The 19,860-nt window shown below is 36.7% G+C and overlaps 1 protein-coding gene across 1 annotated transcript in view; it reads left to right on the top strand.

Annotated features, from left to right (window-relative positions):
- Positions 1–19,860, top strand: part of LOC128999074 (protein timeless homolog) — a 74,915-nt gene that overhangs the window by 41,617 nt on the left and 13,438 nt on the right. Inside the window, exons 18-23 of the mRNA XM_054425431.1 lie at positions 2,172–2,370; positions 3,187–3,332; positions 10,519–10,616; positions 13,907–14,007; positions 14,484–14,571; positions 17,470–17,610. Of these exons, the coding sequence (XP_054281406.1) occupies positions 2,172–2,370; positions 3,187–3,332; positions 10,519–10,616; positions 13,907–14,007; positions 14,484–14,571; positions 17,470–17,610 (773 nt within the window). The remainder of the gene's footprint in view (positions 1–2,171; positions 2,371–3,186; positions 3,333–10,518; positions 10,617–13,906; positions 14,008–14,483; positions 14,572–17,469; positions 17,611–19,860) is intronic.

The raw sequence follows: 19,860 nt of genomic DNA, 5'->3' as shown, positions 1-19,860 counted from the left end.
ATGGCGACCATACAAATGTATGCATTTTAAGCCAAGTATGAATGGAGTTGAGTGTGTGATGAGTGGAGCGATCTTGTTGTCCTGTTAGTGACTAAGGCCGACGTAATCCTTAGACACAGCTGTTAATTAATAGTCCATATAGTCAATTAATAGCAGCAGAGGTCAAGTTTGGTAGGTATCAAATTAAAGGTTTTAATTATAAAAATACATTGCCGCAAACCCAAACTCAAACGATGATGATGATAATAATGTTAATGATGTAGCTAAAACGTATCGTTTGAAATTTAACAGCTGAAAATAAGTTAAATAGAAAAGGTTTTGGTTACATCCATCAAATTGTTATTGGACACTAGTAAGTACTAGTGCACTTTTTTATATTGATTATATGATTATATTGATTTACTTTGGATTTTAAAAATGTGAACGTTTTATTTTATTAAAGATTTATGGTGATACGTAAATATTGTGGTGTAGTAAAGTATATTATATTGTAGTTAAAAGTTAAATTTTGAAATTTTAGGGTGAATCGAGATGAATCTTTTTTTATAACATGGGTCTCTCCTACCTACATACCAAGTTGGATACATACCAAGTTTCATAAACATCGGTTGGAAAAGTGTAAAGATAAATATTTGTATGTAAAAAATACAAAATGGCGGATATCTGGTTAACGAAACAATTTTGGAAAAAATGTTATCCTTCATTTTCTGTTTATTTTGACACAAGGAATTACTAGGTAAAGTATCTCTCCGCTTATTTTTAACACCCTGTTTATGATGTATTCTTATAAGTGAAAAATGTAAGCTGGTAATACAGAAAGATGTTTTATAAATAATATGAATGTACTGGTGATCTGTATATTCATCTTTTTCTTGTACTTAGAACTGTAAATTAAAAGTCCACTCAGCAGTCGCATCGTACGATGTAGTTCTTTCCATGCGTTGCGAAATGTTAAATTTGCCGTCCTCTTCAACCCAAGTTATCTATTGAACCACTGATTGTAAAAAATTCAAAAAAATATATTTTACGCATCACACTTTTGGCTACAACTTTGCCACAGACAAAACCTCCTTAACCCAAAAACAAAAAAATCTCGCATGCTAACTTTTTCATGCTAGAAATCACGATTTAAAACTATTTCACCATACATATCAATTTTTATTAGTTAGATCGGTAAATAGTTTAAAGTTCCAACAAAATAGTCATCGAGTAGGACTAACCAAGAAGCTCTGTGCCAATTTTCAAAATTTTAGCACAACTTTAAGTAGACCAAAACACGAAATTATTGAAGTCATGCGTCGAGAGGACTATCGCTGTTTTTAACAGATTATACTTTTGACCTTCCGGCACTGTTGACTCAGCGAAACTGAACTTATATTTTACCTTATTTCGTTATATTAAAACTGCTGTTGCATTAGGTCAAATTCCCAATAAGTCAATTGCTTTAACATAGACCACGTTTTTAGCTCGGACTGTACTATCTGACTTACTGGGATTTTTGATCTACAGACACTGCAAACATTGTAGTTTTTGACCTAGCGGCACAGGTATAAATTATTTGACCTTCCGGGACTGTTGACTTTCTGCAACGCGTCCGGCAAGACTCGTTTATGTTGAAATCATACAAGTGCGTCAACCATGCATTTTTAGAACTACCAATGATACCCATGAATTTTGCATGAAATTTCTCATCTCACTACGATGGCAACCCCGAATTACCACGATTATGGCAAAACAACAACCAATAAACCGAAACCAACTTTTTAACAAAAACCCATCCCTATTTAAAACCAATCATTTTTTTTCACACAGTTTTTTATTGATCTGCCAATTAATTTATCTACGCTCACTGAAGCACCAATAAGTGTATGTAATCATGTAAGATATTCTTTTTTAAGTTTAGGTCAGTTGGTAGCACTACGGACTTCGGGCCCAAGCACCCCGGAGCGATGTTGTGGTTTCAGATCCTAGTACCTACCATTACTTTTTATCACTACTTTTCACCCTTGTCCTGTACCGGCTCACCACATACTTTGCTGGATAGATTCCCTGCGCAGATTCGTAGTCTATGTGGTCAGGCATATGCAAGAATAAAAAATGCCTCTTTATTATTAAAAAAAATTTATCTGCACATGTTGATTTTTAACGCTATATGGATTACTTGTTTGCAGGTTTGCTTGCCCCAAAGTCTTGTCTGCAGCCTCTATGTTGTTGGAAACTTTTGAGTCTAACACCGATGAAACAAACCATTGCATTGTGTCGCTGTTCTATAGAGTCGCATATGACTTAAGACTGCCACAAATGCTTTTCCAGGCGTCATTGTTTAGGACGTTTCGAAGAGCGTTAGATTCCAAAGACGCTCGATACTGGGTAAGATACAGTTGGTCCCTTTCTCTTAATTGTTGCTATTGGCAGAACTCTAATGTAAATGATCTAATTATATAATATTCATGACCAAAGGCCTGAGAAGCGGTTAGAGAAGTCACTCTTGTACAGTTCAACTGTGTATCTGTGCGCTGCGGGCCGGTGGTTAGGTTGCAGGGTGGGAGGGGGCTCTTTTCTAAAAACATTGGCTACCCCAAAACAGCAACGGGAAGTTGAGGCAGCCCAAACTGGCCTGCAGGTGCCTGTATGCGTCCTCCGACCTCGAGTAATCCTATTAGTGACGCTCCCGTGTACGACCTTGTACAATTTTGAATTATATCCATTTTACTTAGGACATACGAGGTCATGATCGTATATTATTAACAGTGACATAGCAAACATTTCTGTTTTAGTCACATTCCAATCGGACATATTATGCGGTTTTACACCAACAATAAATGGGAAAATATTCAAATCAAATCAAATATATTTATTTCCATTCGGTACAATAAAGTACAATAGGATAGGTCAGATTGCATTTATTTTACAAATTGTCATGAAGAAAATTAAAGTACCTAGATGTGAATATAAAACAATTTAAAGCAAATTCAGGCAAATGGAAATTCGCTTGGTCTGCAGGTTAGCTGCGGCAGGGGTATTTATCTAATAATAATCCATTTTTTCTTTTATATTATATTCTAAAAACTTACAATGGTCTGGAAATGGAAGCTCAATGTATAGAAGATTTAATAACTATCATTAAAAAAATACCTTACCCAGTTTATATTTTAATTTTACTTGCATATCATTATACTGTTGCAGGAAATCCATGCATTGGCAGGATATATAATGAAACGGTTTTGTTGCTTGAAGGAAGGGAATAGAAGGATATGTCTGGAACTTTTATTTTGGAAATCAAAGAAGGAAGCGTATGAAATTGAGAATGGATATGGCTCAGCTGAAATAAAGTAAGTACTTGCAAATAAACTAAATGAAATTAAAATGAAAATCTTTTTATAAACAGTTTTTGGACGGACTCGACAACTATAAAACCCCACAATTGTGTCCCGTAACAAATTATAGCCTTAACTATAGACTCAAAGCAAACACTTTTGGAAGATATTGGCAAATTTTTATTAGTTATCAGCCTGTCCCAAATTGAATTTAGAGCAAATTTACCTATTTTAAATTTTTCCTTGAAGTGTGAGGTCCTTTATGCGCTAACAAGATTAAAACCCCTATGTGAAAAGGAAACTTTAAAAAATATATATTTTTCATACATGCATTCAGTCATATCATTTGGAGTTTCGATAACATTTTTCCTGATTTGTAATCAGTGTACTACTGATGGAAACTGTTACTATGGTAATAATTGCTAAATATAAAACTCTATTTTGGAGTTTCCATGTCTGGTTTTATTGTAATAGTATAATGCACATTTATGTTTTTCATTTTTTTAAACACAACACCTATTTAACTATGAAAAATTTAAATATCATGTAACCGCAAATATTACTCAGTAAGTTACAACTCATTTGTGTTAAACACTAAAAATAATTCAACAACTTGGCTTTATTCATCATCAGGATCTGAAGCTGTGCTTTGTATGCTCTACGACTGCAACTAACTAGATAAATATTTTAGCTATGTTGATATAATACAACTTTCTATTGTAATGAAAAGGTTATTGGTAGCCTAGATGTCTCGAGCAAACATCATAAATACTTCGTCAAGCGCAGTTTTACTCAGTAGGAGGAATGTGTTTGTGTTTTTCATTTAATATATTGTCCGTTCATCAAGTGGTTAGCCGAGTGTTAAGGCATTGCTTATTATCAAAGCTTTGCCAGTGAGTAGATCCTCAGAAAAGTTGGAGATAGAGGGCAGCTGTCAGGATCATTAGGGTTTTTACAAGTTATCCTGACTAAAGAATCAGCTGGTCCTAATCAATCAGTAGCAAAGCTACCACGTCTTTCATTCAACACACATTCTTTATTTTTAGTAGCCAATAATTGATTATGTGGAGTGTTTGAGTAAATTAATGAAAAATTAAGAGAGAGAAAATAAAAGTCATGTTTAAAAGAAGAACAGAAAGGAATGATGTTTATTTATATAATAGTACAGGTAAAATTATACTAAAAAACCAGTAGAAAACATAAAAATTAGTCCATTCATGAAACTTGCAGGAAATGTAGTAATTACCATTAGGTTTTGAAATCTGAAGAGTCCCTAGTGATTATGGGGGTGGAAGTACCATTTTATGGAGGTTAAAGTTTATGGGGGTAGTGATTTTGAGAAAATTTTTATTTATGGGATCCAAGCAAGAGAGGTGTCGTTTTCTATGTTTCTTAGGATGCAGAATCGAAAAAGAACAAAATAAAAGCAATACAACCAACGGTTTACTAGAAAAAGACTAATTTATTAACGAAAAAATTAAATATGACAAATTAATTAAATAAAATAATCCAGTTAATATCAATTACTGTATTACAAAATTGACTATGAGTCTCTGTGTCAAATGTTAAAGTTGTAAGGAAAATTAACCAAGAAACTGGTAGTTTTGCCTCCTTAACCACCACGTGTCATATTGATCATCAGCTACTGATGCATCATCACCATCCATGGAATGGTGAGGGTCTCTAACTCGTTTTTCTCCGTCGTCTTGACTTAACACTGACGGCTAAGTATGGGTATCAAAAATATTTCAGTTCTGGCGGTGATCCTGCAACTTAGGGTGAAGATAAAATATAAGACCAAGAATGTAAAACCGCTCGGACCCCAATTTTTAAGGACCTTGGTCGCCCGTAATGACGTCATCAATATGGCGCTCGTAAGAGGATGCTGGGTCGCTATGAATTAATAAATGCCTGAACCGATTTTAATGAAGTTTGGCATACAAGTGCTTGAATACGATATATAATCCCAGTTTGTCAATGGTCGAGTTTGATTAGGCCATTTCAAAATGGTGGCCGTTAATCACTAAAATAATTAAAAATTGTTTAGTTGTTAACAACAAGTTGTTTTATCAACTCTCTCCAGAAATATGCATCAATCTTTCATTTTCCTTGCAATGACAGGTTGTGATGCCGTTTTTGCATTTCATGGAATAGGCAAAATACCCCCACCGCAGCAAACCTGCAGATTAAGTGAGTTTCCATTTGCCTGACTTGATTTTCAATTTAATCGATTTCAATAACCTAAAGTTTAATTAGTGTTAACTAGGTTTGCTGCTACGGGGAGGGTAATAAAGGGTGTTTTTTAGTTAAAATATGAATAGGTTAAAATAAATAAATTGTCCAAGTTTTATCAAAATATAACCATAAACTAGCAAAATATCCAATCATGGTATTCAAAATGGCTTAGAGACAAATTAGAAAATTTTACGTTTAGAGGGGCAAACATGAGAAAACACAATTTTTACCCCATAAATCCCCCAAAAACCCCTGTCCTCATGGTTCGATCATGCTGGTTCGCAATCTCGTTCGAGTAAACGTAGGTTTACACGTTTTTACCAAATTTCGTCAACATTGGGTCATTTTTGCTTGAGTTATCGTGCTAAACGTTCTTTAAAAAGTACACGTCTACAGTCATTAACGCTGTTAAAGTTTGATGTTATGTCATTTAAAAAAGTAAAAAAAAATCTTTAGATTGATTTTAACGAGTTCGCAATCCAGCATGACCAGACCATGGGAACGGGGTTTTTGGGGTCAAAATTGGGTTTTGTTATGATTAACCCGTACGCATAAAATTTTCAAATTTCTCTCTAAACAATTTTGGATACCATGATGATTTTGAATACCTTAAAAACCAATAATTTTGTTTATTGAAGTGTTTTTGTACGAATATTGGTTACCTACCGAGAAAATTAAAAAATTGTAAATTTATCATTCTCATTTTATTCTTAAAATGGAGAATAAGTAAACTGTTGTAGTTTGCTCGTTTAAGGATATATTTTGATAAAACTTGGCAAATTTATTTATTTTGACCTTGGATATTAATATTTTAATAAAAAAACACTTTATTATCCTCTCCGTAGCAGCAAACCTGGGTACTAATTAAACTCAATTAAAATATATTTAATTGAAAATCAAATCAGGCAAATGGAAACTCGCTTAATCTGCAGGTTTGCTGCAGTGGGGGTACTTTGCCTATTCCAGGATATACATAGACGGCATCACGACCTATGATTGCAAGGAAAATGAAAGATTGCTGCAGATTTCTGGAGAGAGTTGATAAAACCAAACACTAATCAATTTTTAATTATTTTAGGGATTAACGGCCGCCATTTTTAAATGACCTAATCAAACTCGACCATTGACAAACTGGGATTATATATCGTATTCAAGGACTTGTAAGCCAAATTTCATTAAAATCGGTTTAGGCGTTTTGGTATTACAGTATAACCAATTCATAGCGACCCAGCACCCTCTTACGAGCGCCATATTGATGACGTCATTACGGGCGACCAAGGTCCTTAAAAATTGGGGTCCGAGCGGTTTTACATTCTTGGTCTCATATATTATGTTCACCCTAAGTCGCAGGATCACAGCCAGAACGGAAATATTTTTTCTGCTGCTCATACTCACATAGCTGCCAGCGTCAAGTCAAGACGACGATGGAGAAGAACGAGTTAGAGACCTTAACCATTCCATGGATGGTGATGATGCATCAGTAGCTGATGAACAATATGATACGTGATGGTTAAAGAGGCGAAACTACCAGTTTCTTGGTTAATTTTCCTCACAACTTTAACATGTGACACAGACTCATGGTCAGTTTTGTAATAATTGATATTAACTGGATTATTTTACCTTAATTAATTTGTCATATTTAGTTTTTCATTAAAAAATTAGTCTTTTTCTAATAAACTGTTGGTTGTATTGCTTTTATTATGTTCTTTTTCGATTCTGCATCCTAAGAAACATAGAAAACGACACCTCACTTGCTTGGATCCCATAAATAAAAATGTTCTCAAAATCACTACCCCCATAAACTTTAACCCCCATAAAATGGTACTTCCACCCCCACAATCACTAGGGACTCTTCAGATTTCAAAACCTAATGGTAATTACTACGTTTCCTGCAAGTTTCATGAATGGACTAATTTTTATGTTTTCTTAGGTGAGTTTTACCTGTACTATAATACAATGGATTATCTTAAAATCATCAGCTGTTTTAGTAATTTAAAAAATTCTAAACAGGCTAAAGAAAAATTTTAGATAAAAGAACTGAACATACTCCCGGCCTTGAAGTGTCCTCACTTCAACAGTTAGTTTAGAACAAAACACATTAGGGGTACCTAACACAAAAGTTTGTTGTAGGCCGGATATAGCATCTGTTTGCATTTTTCTACTTCTCCTTTTCAACCTATACCATCTTTGCTGGGAAACACCTTAAAAACTGTTGCTGGAGACCACCGAAGTCCAAGCTCTTTGAAATGTTGAGCATCAGAGTTTTGAAGGAACTTTGGTGTTTTATAATGAGATTGAGTAACCGAAGTGAACAAGTCTTGACAGTTCATAACACATTTCTTCAATTCAACGCACTCTTGTTTCAATAATTCAACTAGGTGAGATTGGAGGATGAGCGCTTCCTCTGTAGTTTGTGATGAAGAGTAGCTATTGCTCAGAGCTCCATCGGAAGATACAACCACTTGACTGGATTGCTTGACTGTCTTTACTGTAGTGGTTTCATTCTCTGTTGTGTTAGCGGCGGCACTGTCTGTTGGTTTAACAGCAACACGATCGGTAGGATGGGTGGTGGTATCATTATCGGTAGGATGAATAACAGTATTGTCTCTTGGGATGACAGCAATGTTGGTAGGTTGGATGGCAGCACTATCACTTGTCAAGGTAATTGAGCTCACTGTTGTATCTGTATTCGTTGGTTGATCAGCACTGTCACTTGTCAAGGTAATTGAGCTCACTGTTGTATCTGTATTCGTTGGTTGATCAGCACTGTCACTTGTCAAGGTAGTTGAGCTCACTGTTGTATCTGTATTCATTGGTTGAGGTTTTGTCACTGTCTTTGTGGTATTTCTAATCATCGTGTTTGCGAACTTAGGTATTGTGATTGTCACTGGCCTCTTTATTGTGATGAGTTTTGTTCCAGGTTGTATAATGTCGTTGCCTTTGATTTGAAACTGACTTGATGAGTTCGGTTTGATTACATGCACTGCAGTAGTTCTATGAGGTTGAGCTGAACTGCAATTAACCTTGGCCAAATAAGGGTTAGAACCAATTTTTGAAAGCAGCACTTTAATGTAGCTGGTGATGTGGATGAATAGTTCACTGATTTGGTCTTCATCTTCAGCTAAAGTTTCAATGTTCAAATCATCTTCACTTGATGTACTTACAATTCGATAAAAATAAGAATCAAAGTCTTTTTTCTTCTTCTTGGTTTCTTGCATGAGAGTCTTTAAGGCTTCGTGTTGCACAACTGTTAATGTTTCTTTTTGTTCAACATGTTGATCTATGATGTTTCTTATTTTGTTCATACAATTTTTAATAAAAGATGTGTGTCGTGTATAAGTCTCAATTTTTAAATCACTATTTGGAGATGCCATTGTACAAAGATGAGATAAATGTAAAAAATTCACAAAGTGTAAATGAGTGAGTGAAGAGTTCCAATGTGGAAATAAGAGTTCAAATGGGTAAGAGTTCAGAGGTACAGAAAACAATGGGTAAAATGAAGAAATATTAATATAAGAAGAGTTTAGTGGATGTGTGTAATATTCCAAATCGCTTAAGTAATATCCGGCTCGAAGGACCATTAAATAATGTGGAGTGTTTGAGTAAATTAATGAAAAATTAAGAGAGAAAAAATAAAAGTCATGTTTAAAAGAAGAACAGAAAGGAATTATGTTTATTTATATAATACAATGGATTATCTTTAAATCATCAGCTGTTTTAGTAATTTAAAAAATTCTAAACAGGCTAAAGAAAAATTTTAAATAAAAGAACTGAACAGATTAGTCTTGCCACAAAAATACCTACTTACTTACTTACTTTCCGTGTCCGGAAATCAGACTTCGCTTTTCCAAAAATTAGCTACCGATATGGCTTTGTCATTTGCATGTAAAAGATCATCTAATTTGCAAGACTGATCTAGGCGTGGGCAGATCAGCAGATGGCCAGGATCCTGAACAGCACCACACGCGCACAAGATGTTTTCTTCGTCTGGTAAGAGACCCCATTTCTGCATGTTTGTCTTGCATTTTGGTACCTCGACCCTAATTCGATTTAGGGTCTTCCACACCGTGTAATGAAGGCCTCCACCAGGAGCCAGTTCCTCCCTGGCTGGTATGGGAGGGTTAGTCAACGTAGCCTCCCACCTTGCCACCCGATTGCTTGAGAGTGATCCATCCAGGACTCGTGTCCGTGATAAAAAGCTCTTTCTGGACCGAAGCCGTCGCTCTGCAGGTTGGTGGCCGTGTAATGGGTGACGAGGGTCTGCCTCTTGCTTAGTCCTTTCTACGTCGGCAGCGACATCACGTCGGATTGATGGAGGGGCGATCCCTATGATAGGATAGAGTTTGTGTACAGGGGTTGGTTTCAAACACCCAGTTACAATCCGAGCCATGTTATTGACTGCAATGTCAACCTTTTTTGCATGTGACGATGCATTACATACTGGTGCATCGTACTCCGCAGCCGACACACTGAGCGCTAAAGCTGAGGTTCTGAGTTCATTAGGGTTAGCACCCCAGCATCTGCTGGTGAGTTTCCTGATAATATTATTCCTCGCTGAGACTTTACCTCTTGTCGCAATACAATGCGCCTTAAATGTCAGTGTGCGGTCCAGTATGACACCAGGGTATTTGGGTGTAGGACAATGCTGAAGACGGTCTCCCCGCCACCTCACATTCAACTCACTGCCGCTTCTCTATTGTTTAGATGAAAGGCACAAACTTGGGTCTTAGCAGGGTTCGGCTTGAGGTGATTTGCGTCATAGTACTGGGAAAGTTCATTTAGAGTCATAGTCAGCTTCTGTTCTACCTCTTCAATATTCCTACCTAGTGCCGCCACCGCCGTATCATCAGCATATATATACTGACGTGTAGCGTTTGGCAACGGTTGATCGTTACATCGTAACATATGCCACAAAAATGTTCGTATACAACATTAATAAGTTTCAACCATTTGTTTGTTTTTATAGTGCACATTCGGCCAAGAACGTATGGACAGAAGAACAAGAGGATGAGTTACGACATCTTGCTGCCGAATACGAGGAACCCCCTGCAAAAGAAGAACCAGGTAAAATAACAATTTTCTTCATATTATATTCATCTTGCTAGGATTGGTTATATATTGGGGTCTGCGTGTAGTAGACTCTCAGTAATCTGGCAGATATAGGACCGTGATAATGCCGGATTAGTGAAAATGATGGATTACTGGAATGTTATCGATATACACTGCAACAAGTGCAAAACACGTCACCGAGGATCGCAGGAACGGAAACTGCAACTGACACGATCGGGCATGACGACGATGACGTTTCCGTGACCCCGGGAGGCTATGATAATGTCCAAACGGCCGCGAGAGATGTTCATGATTTTGCCACAATCGCGTAAGACTACGACAACGTTTCCGTGACCCCGGGAGGCAATGATAATATCTAAACGGCCGCGAGAGATGTTCATTGCGATCCTCAACTGTCTAAAGGCGCCGGATTATTGGAGTGCCGGAGTGGCGAAGTGCCGTATTAGAGAGGGTCTACTGCACAGACAATTTAAGCTTCGTATGGTTCGGTACGTTACAATGAAAAAGGCAAATACCCCCGCCGCAGCAAACCTGCAGACTAAGCAAATTTCAACTTGTCTGATTACATTTTTACTAAAATATTTCCATAAATAAGAGATATTTATTCCCTATTTAAATAACATTAGATTTAACGAGTGCTTAGGTTTGCTGCTACAGGGAAGGTAAAAAGTGTTTTTGACCATACATCAATAGTATAGGATGAAATAAATAAATTTGCCAAATTTTATTAATATATATTCATAAACAAATAAACTACTACAATTTTCATTTTCTCTGTGACTGTTAAGCATACAACAGCACTTCAACATACTAAATTATTTATCTTTTTAAGCTCTAAAAAAACGGTTTAAAAATAAATTGCAAAATGTTTGGTTTTTAGGGTCAAAAAATGGGAAAACCCCATTTTTACCCTATAAAACCTTCCATAAACCCCCGTTCCCATGGTCCGATTATGCTGGATCGCGAACTCGTTTGAATAACCGTCAGTTTACACGTTTGTACCAAATTTCATCAAAATCGGATAATTTTTGCTTGAGTTATCGCGCTAACGGACACTCACACACACATATAGGTATATATATATATGAATTTGAACAGATGGTGTTTTTGGCCTCTAGGGACCTCAAAATTAAAAATTAAATCAGTTCTGGGTCCAGGTCTTACCATGAGTACAACGGTAATAGCTTATTCCCTATATGGGAAATTCGCTAAAAGGAGTTACGAAGAAATAAAACTCCATAAAGATCATGTGGTTTTTTCTTACCAATAATGTTAAGATGATCGGTTTAATACAAAAACAAAATGTTGTTTGTATACTACTTCTCCAAAACTATTACTATTCGATTGAAACTCAAGTAGTTCAAAAGCATCGAGCCGAGCTCGAGTAGTTAACTACTCATATAACTTCTCAAACGTTTTGAGTACTCGCACACCCCTTGTTTTATGTGAGATAATATGACTAAAATTGAGAAAAGTACCACTTAAGCTAGGAATATTAAGTTAAGTTTGAATTAAAGCTAAAAACACGTAGTTCGGGTAACCGGAGTTTGTTAACTCGGGAACTCGCTAACCCTATGTTAATGAAGTGATCCGTCATAATGAAGTGAAAATAGGTCGACAATGAATGGTGGTGTATACTTATCTTTATCTAACACTATTTTGAGATTATGGTGTTAGTTTGTAAATGCACAATGTTAAAATGGGTTGAAAATAAAGTCATAAAAAGTCTTCATAAATTTAGAACGGATCAAGATTTTTAAAAACTAATTGTGGCATTGTAATCAGCGTAAAATTATAGTTTGAAATAATGAGTCACAACCCTATCCTTGAAAAAAAACTTTGTATCCAATATGGCGGATCCAAGATGGCAGCCACAAATGCATACCCAGTCAAGATGAAGTACTTACCACTCTACAATGATCTGACGTGGTCCGGAGTTTATATCTTAAGAAATGTAGAAAAAAGAGGGGGGGGGGAACTCATTTAAAACTCACCCTGTATACTGTTATTTTAATGATTATTATTATCATCATGTTCATTTATTATATGCTTGGTTACATAAATATTACTCTACATGTGTGCAAATACATAGGGTGAGTGCACCAGTGAATGACCACCCCCCAGTGAATGACCGTTTTGTATAAAAAACCTCATATCAGGCTTTCTGTATTCCCTAGTCCATTACAAACGTGTTTAAAAGTAACTTTGGGGCCTTATTAAAATTCACTCTTTGACTGATTCAAAAAGAAAGTGTCAATCGTCCTTTTGTAACATAAACAAAATTAGATGTTTCAAGCAGTTCGTTTCTAAGCTTCCCACTATGGCGTCTCGCACAAACATGGTTGGTTGTAATTTGTCACGGCTCCTTAATTATTGATTGGAACTCTAATATATTACATGCAATTCATAGTTAACATGTTAAGGTACAAATCTGTACTCATTTTAAGATAAAAATCCAAACCAATTGTATATTTAAACTGCCGGTCAATTACTGGTTCAGAAATTAGGGAATAACCAGTGAATGACCGTTTCGGTTAATTGACCGATTTGGGTTTATTTTCTTTATTGATATTGATGACAATGTTTTCTGATTGAGTAAGCGATTGCTAGGAAACAAAAATTTTTGTTAGAAATTATGTGGATACACTATAACCAAAGTTTGAATGCGAGTTAAATCTTACGGTCATTTCCTAGATAAAAAGTGATCTTTCACTAGAACCTATATTTTAATAACCCTGATATCGTTATTTTTCACTACAGGGTTTTCAGCTTCCATGCAAAAATCTTGAACGGGGGTTATTCGATAAAAAGGAGGAGGTTTAATACAATTTTAAAATTGTTATGTAATATGCGGTCATTCACTGGTGCGGTGATTTATGTGCAAATAAATTGTATTTTCGATACTTTTTTTGAACATAATACATTAAGTAGTATCATCGGGAAGTACAGGGAAATATGGGCAATATATTTAGACGATTTCGAACAATGTAGCTTAGTAGTATATTTTCCCATGTCGTTTACAAGTAGAAAGTCAACCTTAAACGGTCATTCACTGGTGCACTCACCCTAGTCCATTTGGATAATTTATTAAATAAATATCAACCAGTTACTAATTTTTCAATGGCAATAAGTTATTTGTTTTACACAAATTGATAATTTTTGTTTATCAACCCGGGTATTTCAAATCTCTATTTTCAGTTGGTGTTTTAAAAACTCAAGTCCACATATCGGAAAACTGTAGTTGAGATTAAATATTAATCGTGTAATTTGTCTTTATTTTTTAGACGCAGTCTCTTGGATCATGCAGAATATGATAAACAAGTCAAGAAGCCGAAGAGCTGTTGTAAAGAAACTAAAAGAGCTTTACCTCTTTGTAGGCAATATGGTAGGTGACTTTTCCTTAAAAGTTAAAGTCTTATGCCTTTAAATCTCTTATAGACCCAAGAAGGTTTTAAGAGACGTTTTACAAGCTTGATTGTACAATAACCTGAGTGTAAAATCCAGTAATAACTGGTATTTGTGCTTCATTTTCAAAAATCGCCTCCAAGAGCTCAGGTTTACCAAAGCCAAAGAGTAAACTGAACTGATAAACCTTTGCTTAAAAATTCATTAGTCCAATTACAGATAATCACACATCAAAAAGAAGAACTCTGTGGGTTCACAAGACAATTTTGAGTGAAGAAACAATTGTTCTGTTGTGAAAAAACAGAAATTTAGATCCATTTTGCATATTGGGTCTGATGATCGGAGTGTCCAATCAAAATCTTATCTTACCCTCTTGTGAATAAACATCCAAGTGTAGATATAAGTTATATATTTCATTTGACATATTTTTATCTACCAAAATGTTTTTTTGTTCAGAAACCAAGATCCAAGAAACTAAAAGAAATGAGTGAAGATGAAGTTAATGAATTAAGAGGTCTTTTTGAATTCTACAAAGAGAACCAAGGTAAGTCCAACAGGAATTCAAAAACCCTCGCATGTTAAAAACATAATGTTCATAAAAACTTGTTGCTTGAATTCGAGCATTTGTATTAAGATTCTTAGAGTCGTTGTAACTTGTAACAAATTGAATTTAAATACGTTATATGAAGGGGTTTGCGGGTTCCCAAATTTTTCAGGTTGGGTCGGGCCAGTGGAAGACCCGAGAAACCCGGGTCTGGTCAGAGATATATTCGGGCCAAGATTGGATCGGTCCAAGAAAAATAATAACTTCTTGATCAGCATCATACATGTTATTAAATTACCTAATTAAGAGTAATTACTAGTGTTTTTAGACGTATATCTTTTTGTTTTTCAAAAAAATAATAGCCCTATCATTTATTTTCAAAGAAACACACTTACATTATACAGGGTGTCTAGTAGTCGGGAAAACCAGGAAAGTTGGGAATTAGTATTGAATTTTAAAATGGTCTTGAAAAGTCGGGATTTAGTCTTTATTTTGGTATCAAAGTCGGGAATTTTCATGATTTCCCTAGACAACGATCACGTGTTCCTTACCACGCAAGACGACGATCATGAAGTTTCCTCGACCACGGGAGACGATGATGATGTCTACACGGCCGTAGGAGATAATCATGATTTTGCCACGATAGCGGAGGACGACGATGACGTTTCCGTGACTGCGGGAGTCAATGATGATGTCTACATGGCCGTGGGAAATGTTCATAATTTTACCATGATCGCGGACAATAACGGTGACCGCGGCATTCATTGTTGATGTCTACTTGGCCTTGGAAGATGTTCCTGATTTTGGCGTGATTGCGGATGACTACGATGTCGTTTCCGAGACTGCGGGAGACAACAATGACGTTTCCGTGACCGAGGGAGACAGTCAATGATGATGTCTACACAGTCGTGGAAGACTTTCGTGATCCTAAAACACCCAAATTGGCTAGTTAGAATTTTTCATTACTGCATTTTTTTTTTACTTTAGGCATACTAAGGAAAACACCCCTTTATCTTAATAAAACTTAATGACAGAAAGACAGGGGTTGGTGTAGTATAACCAAATTATTTAATACATTTTGTTAAACTATAAGGATTGCTTTCGGTATCAAGAATCGAGAATTGAACCTTTTGGTTTTGATAATCACTAATTAGTTGAAAAAACTAGTCATGAAAAATCTGTAATTAGTCTTGAATTTAAAAATGGAAATAAACTAGTCACCCTGATTATATCTATTATTGCAGAGGAATTAAAACGTTCAAATGAGAATTAAATATTAAGTATGCTCACAACTAAGAATAAAGTCGCAGGGCAAACAACCGTGCAACGTAATAGTGCAAAGAAAACAAAGTCGAAAGAAAGATAAATCATAAAGAAATTTCTGATATATTGTACAGTACTGTCGGTCAAAACCAAAAATGTTAAAACTCAAAACCTAAACCCGAAACTTGTTTACTTACTTGTTACTAAAGTCAAAGTTATAAAAAAATACAGGTAATAATTAAATGTTCAGTTTGAAATGAAAACTGAAAGAGATCGACTCCTGGCCCTGAGATAATTACATAAAAATGTCACTGATAATCTTAAAACCTAAAACAACATATTTTTTATAAATAACCAACATTTAAATAAATTAAACTCCTGACACCAACATAAACATGAATATTAGATTAATTAGAACATTTAGTGGTCAATATTTTAATTGTCATTTACATTAATAACTTTGATTTAATGTAAATGACTAAATTTATACATCGGATTTAAAATTTGTTAATGATAATTATTGAACTAGAGCGTTCACGGAAGTGTCGCTAATCGTATTATAAAGGGTCGTGCGGGAACAGCCGGTAATGACCCGGTCAGTTTGGGCTGCCTCAACTTAGGGTGGCGAGACGTATAGTGTCTTTGTGTTATGTTGTATGTTGGCATTTCATTTTCATTTCTTTTCTCATTGATTTAATATTTTCTTCTATATATTAGTTAACAGTTCCTCTTAGTGTAATTAATTCTAATTGTGATATTGTTTGACTTGAGTTTATGGATTTTTTATTCTTTTCATTTATTAGTGATCAAAATCAGTTGTTTTTAGATTTTTATCTCATGCAGTAGGTTTATCTATACTACTGTATGACATGGTATGGAATTTTTACAGTGGTTAATAATCATACCATAAACAATGTGTGTGTTAATTAATGTTTTTGAGTTTTATAGTAAATCAGTTACACAACTTCAATGAGTTCTCCCTTTGTCATGTTGCTTAGCCTATTCTATTTTAGGTCATATAAAAATTGTTCTTATGTTAAAATGTACTAATGCCAATAATAGATAAGTTATGTATTTGTGATGATGTAACTAATAATGCTATTGCAAGTGTGAGATTTTATACTTAGGAGGCTACTTGTTGTAATTTAGCTATTTAGTTATTTCAACAGTTATGAGCATAGAAAAGAATATCTTAATAAAAAATGTTATTTTCTTCTTTCTTGCAGTTGAGGCAATTCCCAAGCTGTAAATAAAATATGATAATACAATAATATACATAAATACTATCTTTGTTCATGTTTTATTTTCATATTACTATTACAGACACGGATCGAAGTTTAAAAAAATAAAAACATTAATTAATGATTTTTGGCCCAACCCGACCCGAACTAAAAAAGTCTGACCTGTAGACCCCTAGTTATATGTAGATTTTCTTATATACTAAATGTAAATAAATGAATGACAAAATTATTAAAGACAAAAAAGTCAGAAGCAAACCATGTTCTGAGGAGTCTGTTATTTAAAGATTGGATGTGGGAGGTTCTGATAAACAATCGGTGAAATCTTACAAGCTATAATTAAATTTAAATAAATAATGGTTACGAACATAAAATAAATTAACTCTGTTTTGCTTAGATCCAATGAACTGCATTTTGGGTCGTCTGTCAGTGCCTAGAAGTAGAAAAGTAATATCTGACAAGCTTATAGAGTTGGGTCTAATCACTGATAAAACACAGTTGAGGAAGAAGAGGACAGCAGGTGGAAAATCCAAACAGAGTAAGTACACAGTAGAACCTGTTAAAACCAAAATTTGTTTTTTTATTTACAGTATCCAATGAATGTATTTATTTATCAAAATATTGTCAATCCATATCAGGTAATTTGTATTCACGTTATTGATACAGTAATTAGATCTTTTTTTCTTGCAAAAAGATTAATGTATATCCAGGGTGTCCGGTTATTCAGGAATAGGTATATTGGGTCAAAACAAATATAAAACAAAAATCAAGAATAACATTTTTTCCACAAAATGCCTCGTTAGTTAGATATCCACCTTTTTTTATTATTTACTAGCTGGCCTGACAGATATCGTCCTGTCCTAATGTGATTTTATGTCAAATGCTCGTTCATTTTCAAGATGAGCTCGTTCGCATTGCTATATCACGTCCTGGTTGAAGTTCGTTCGCTACACTCACTCACTTTTTTGGTTGGAAATTAGCTGTTGTCATAAATTTAGAAAAATAATAGTGCTGCACCCTGTTGGTAAACCTATTAACTTTTTAGTACTATCAATCATCACTAGGGATGGACGGGTCCCGAAATTTCGGGAATTTTTCGGGAAAAAAATATTCCCGATTATCGGGACGGGATTACATTTGATTCGGGAATTTTTCGGGACGGGATTTGGTCCGATCGCCGGCGATTTTGCCGTTTCGCGAGTGCCGATGACGCCGCTTTTGCGAGCGATAGGTCCGCGAACACAGGAGACGAAGTCGTTTCGACGATTGCGCCTTGACCGCGGAGTCATACCGACGATCACGCCGTGACCGCGGAGACATACCGACGATCTCGCCGTGACCGCGGAGTCATACCGACGATCGCGCCGTGACCGTGAGTCATACCGACGATCGCGCCGTGACCGCGGAGTCATACCGACGATCACGCCGTGACCGCGGAGACATACCGACGATCGCGCCGTGACCGCGGAGACATACCAACGACCGCGCCGTGACCGTGAGTCATACCGACGATCGCGCCGTGACCGCGGAGTCATACCGACGATCACGCCGTGACCGCGGAGACATACCAACGACCGCGCCGTGACCGTGAGTCATACCGACGATCGCGCCGTGACCGCGGAGTCATACCGACGATCGCGCCGTGACCGTGAATCATACCGACGATCGCGCCGTGACCGCGGAGTCATACCGACGATCACGCCGTGACCGCGGAGACATACCGACGATCGCGCCGTGACCGCGGAGACATACCAACGACCGCGCCGTGACCGTGAGTCATACCGACGATCGCGCCGTGACCGCGGAGTCATACCGACGATCACGCCGTGACCGCGGAGACATACCAACGACCGCGCCGTGACCGTGAGTCATACCGACGATCGCGCCGTGACCGCGGAGTCATACCGACGATGACCCCGTGACCGCGGAGTCATACCGACGATCGCGCCGTGACCGTGAGTCACACCGACGATCACGCCGTGACCGCGGAGTCATACCGACGATCTCGCCGTGACCGCGGAGTCATACCGACGATCGCGCCGTGACCGTGAGTCATACCGACGATCGCGCCGTGACCGCGGAGTCATACCGACGATCACGCCGTGACCACGGAGACATGCCGACGATCGCGCCGTGACCGCGGAGTCATACCGACGATCACGCCGTGACCGCGGAGACATACCAACGATCGCGCCGTGACCGTGAGTCATACCGACGATCGCGCCGTGACCGCGAGTCCTTTCGACCGCGAGTCACAAGATTCTACAGGTACCTGAAAAATTGTTACCTATTTTTTTGTTTTTTAGATCAGAGCCACAAACGGTAAAGATTGATTTTGTATGCCTTTTTTGGTAACTGCAAAACTCAAGACTTTCTTTTTATGCACAAAAAAAAATCCCGTCCCGTCCCGTCCCGAACTAAAAATTCAATCCCGTCCATCCCTAATCATCACAGAATCAAATTGTTTAGTTGAAACAGCTGATAAGATTCTTTAATTCCATTTAAATATGAGTACTCATAAGGTTAACATGAAAAACTCCAGAGCCCCTGGGGCGGAGTCCTTTTGACGGATCTGCACCAAACTTCACACAAACCATCCTTAAATAATGCTTAATAATGCCTGAAAGTTTCATTACAATCTGTTTGAGCGGTCTCGGAGTCCATAAAGAACAAACAAACAAATATACATTAACGGCCCATATTAGAAAAACTTAACTCGGCACACCTTTATGGCATGATATGAAGTACTTTTTGGGAATAACCGCCACTTGGTGATCATCCCCAAAAT

Source organism: Macrosteles quadrilineatus, unplaced genomic scaffold (genome assembly GCF_028750875.1).
Source record: "Macrosteles quadrilineatus isolate MER2022 unplaced genomic scaffold, UCM_ALF_1.0 Scaffold_7__1_contigs__length_78375512, whole genome shotgun sequence".
In the NCBI taxonomy this organism is placed as follows: domain Eukaryota; kingdom Metazoa; phylum Arthropoda; class Insecta; order Hemiptera; family Cicadellidae; genus Macrosteles; species Macrosteles quadrilineatus.
Note: the sequence above shows the minus strand (reverse complement) of the source record. Positions and strands in the feature narration are given on the sequence as shown.